At 47.5% G+C, this 3259-nt stretch overlaps 1 protein-coding gene across 1 annotated transcript in view; it reads left to right on the top strand.

Moving 5' to 3' along the window:
- Window positions 1–2856: 2856 nt before the first annotated feature.
- The window catches only part of Cfap298 (cilia and flagella associated protein 298), a 10290-nt gene continuing 9887 nt past the window's right edge, over window positions 2857–3259 (top strand). The window contains exon 1 of the mRNA XM_048803942.1: window positions 2857–3256. Coding sequence (XP_048659899.1) covers window positions 3129–3256 — 128 coding nt within the window. The 5' untranslated portion in view covers window positions 2857–3128. The remainder of the gene's footprint in view (window positions 3257–3259) is intronic.

Here is a 3259-nt window from a genome sequence, read left to right as displayed (position 1 = left end):
GGCATGCTTCAACTGTCTTTTTTTCTTTTTTTTTGAGAGAGAGAATTTTTTTAATATTTATTTTTTAGTATTTGGCGGACATAACATCTTTGTTTGTATGTGGTGCTGAGGATCGAACCCGGGCCGCACGCATGCCAGGCAAGCGCGCTACCGCTTGAGCCACATCTCCAGCCCTCAACTGTCTTTTTGTTTGGGTTTTGTTTTTGTGCTGGGGATTGAGCTAGGAGTGCTTTACCACTGAGCTGCATCCCCAGTCCTGTTTCCAAGTGCCTACCACTTTACATTCCTATCAGCAATGTATGTGAGATTCAGTTTCTCCACATCCTTTCCCTACTGGCTACTATCACTGTTTGTTGTTGTTGTTGTTTTTACTGTAGACACTCTAGAAATGGAATTTCACTGTGGTTTAATTTCCATTTCCCAAGCAGCTAGTGATGTTAAATATCCTTTCAAGTGCTTATTTGCCCTTTTATATCATCTTTAGTAAAAGTCTAAGTGGATTTTTTACTGTTGAGTTTTGAAGTTTTTCGGTATACTCTAGATGCAACTTATCCTTTGGCATGTGGTTTGCGACTATTTCTCCAGTCTGTAACTTACTTTTCATCCTTTTCACAGGATCCATAGTCAGATCTTGAGCTCTGTAATGATAAACAAACTCATGAGAAGCTGATATATAAGTCAAAATGCCAATGCATTAATGTCAGAGAAATGTGTCTGATCAAGGATTAACAAAAGTCAGAAATGGGAACTCATACATTGTTGGTGAGAGGTTAAATTGGTCCATCAACTCTAGGGATTTAAGAATGTCAGGTGAAATTTATATCCCCTATTAACAAGAAATTTGACTTTTTGAGAAATCGGTACTGAGGAGCATGAGCTTCATCGTTTGTAACGGTGAAACTAGAAACAAACTAAACAACAACAGGGAATGGAATGGCATATTCCTATAGTGAAATAATACACAGCAGTGAAAATAAGTGAATGAAAATAACCCTCACTGTAGAGCAATAAAGCAAATTACAGGATAATACCATAAGACGTCACTACGTAAAACTTAGAATAGCAGTTTACCTCTGGGGAGAGGGGAAGAAGGCAACAGGATTAGAGAAGGGTATAAAGCAACTGTCTAAACTCTGGACTTTTCCTAAAAAGTTATTAATCATGTAAAAATTGCCTTTTTCTTCCTCACTGTCTGATATCCAGCAGCCATTATGAATGACCTATAAATTATCTAGACCAGAAAGTTCATCACTGATGAACTTATGATGGTCTGTAGACCCCTCCATCGTGGGCTACCGAACCAGGGTGACTCAGGTGAATTGAGGCTGGCACAAACAGATCACACTGACACAGAAAGTACCTTTTTTCTTAGGGCGTTTCAGAATGGCTTCTCCACATGTAGCTGAAAAACACAGGAGGGAGGCTGGCAAGAGAGGGAGAGGGCACTTCCTGAAACCTATTTATTGAGGGGAGTCCTTCAATACAACATTCCACCCAAAAAAGGTAAGGGGTAGTATTACAAAGGAACAAGAAGGCTGCCCACTCCCTTTGGGTAACGCCCACTCCCAAAGCCTTACTCCCTTGCCATCCCAGATGGGATCCACCTGTTTCTATGCTCTGGGAAACCAGTCTCCACATTTCCATCATTCAAGGCTAAGGGTTTTCAGCTCCTTATGTGGCAGTTCCCAACAATGGTCAAAGGATACCTTTGCCCTAAAAATGAACAGTACCTAAATACACAGAAAACTAGTCACAAAGCACAAGGCCACAGCAAATGTCATCTTTTTTTTTTCTTTGAATATTTGAACCCACTTGGCTAACAGGACTTCATTCTGTTGCAGTCTAATCTCTGGGTGTTCAGAGAAGCAGACATGAATTAATCTTGCCACAGCCTAAGCTCTTAAAAGTGTCAGTGGCTCAGATCCCTCAGTTTATGTTGTTTTGAAGTCAGGTAACTGAGGTCAGTTATTCACGTATGGGGGACCTAAAGTTTGAGGTAAAATGCTTCAGAAGGGGGAATTCATTCCAAATTCTCGCATTTGGGATCTGAAACCGCTCTTAAAAACCTCAAAACAAAAACCACAAACTCCAAAACGTAGCAAACTACAGGTTTAGCATCATTACAAAGCCACATAGCACGTGCATCCTGTTTAGACTTCTTTATACCTCTATTTGAATTTGCCTTGCGCTTTCATTTTTGTTTTCCTATTCGTCGCACTAAATCTCCATGAGAGCCAAGACTCTGGATCCTCAGCTGTGTCGTAGGGCGCCAGGAAGAAACAGTGAGTACGCTGCTTGCCCTTCTGGTTAAGATGTGTTGGACGACACCTAACTGGATATTTTTGGGAGGACTGCTCTGCAACAAACTTGTGGGCTACCGTAGACACGTAAATCCGAATCAGCCTGCACAAATAAGTGCTGGCACTCGCCCAGGCCCCCAGGAGCCTCGAAACCGGACCTACGCAGACAACTGGAAGCAAAGACCTAGAGCTCTACTCCAAACTTCCCCAGACCGGAAGCAGCGTGAGTCGTTTCCGGAAGTAAAGACTGCCAACGGCGGAAAAGACTCTGGGATTTGGGGCGACTATGGGGAAAGTGTTGCTAAACCTGGCCCCTCTGGTGCCCATCAGCCCACCCATTCCCGACCTAGCACCTCCCTGCCTCGGCCCGCCCATTTCCCTGGGTGGAATCTTGGGCCCCTAGAGAGTCGGCTGGCGGTCCGCCCTCCCCTCCAGCGACTTAGTCTGAGTTGCTGGAGCAACGTCCACTTCCGGGGTCGGTTCGTCGAATCCCGCTCCCCCCTGCGGCCTGGGTCGGCGGCCCTTGCGTTCCGTGTGGTTTGTTGCTCAGGCAGCAGCTACGCGCGGAATCGGGTTGTCGGGTGTCCGGCACCCGGGTTTTCCTACGCCGCTGACTCAGGGCTGGTTCTGACCGACCGTGGTTGCTGCTGGCAACGTACACTTCCGGGAGCGAGTGCCGGCCCCAGCCCGTTGGACGCCCGAACCCGGGGTTCCAACCTCCACAGCGGTTAGGTCGCCGCTGCTCGCCGCCGGGGAAGACCTCGACCCAGCCTGCAGGTCGCCTGTCGCGGTCCTTTTCGTCGCCTCGGCGGGGCCTCCAGGGCCGCCATGGTTCTACTGCACGTGAAACGGGGCGACGAGAGCCAGTTCCTCCTGCAGGCGCCGGGGAGCGCGGAGCTGGAGGAGCTCACGGCGCAGGTGGCCCGGGTCTACAACGGGCGGCTCAAGGGTGCAGCGTC

This window comes from Marmota marmota, unplaced genomic scaffold (assembly GCF_001458135.2).
Source record: "Marmota marmota marmota unplaced genomic scaffold, marMar, whole genome shotgun sequence".
Lineage (NCBI taxonomy): Eukaryota > Metazoa > Chordata > Mammalia > Rodentia > Sciuridae > Marmota > Marmota marmota.
This window is presented reverse-complemented; position numbering and strand designations above follow the sequence as displayed.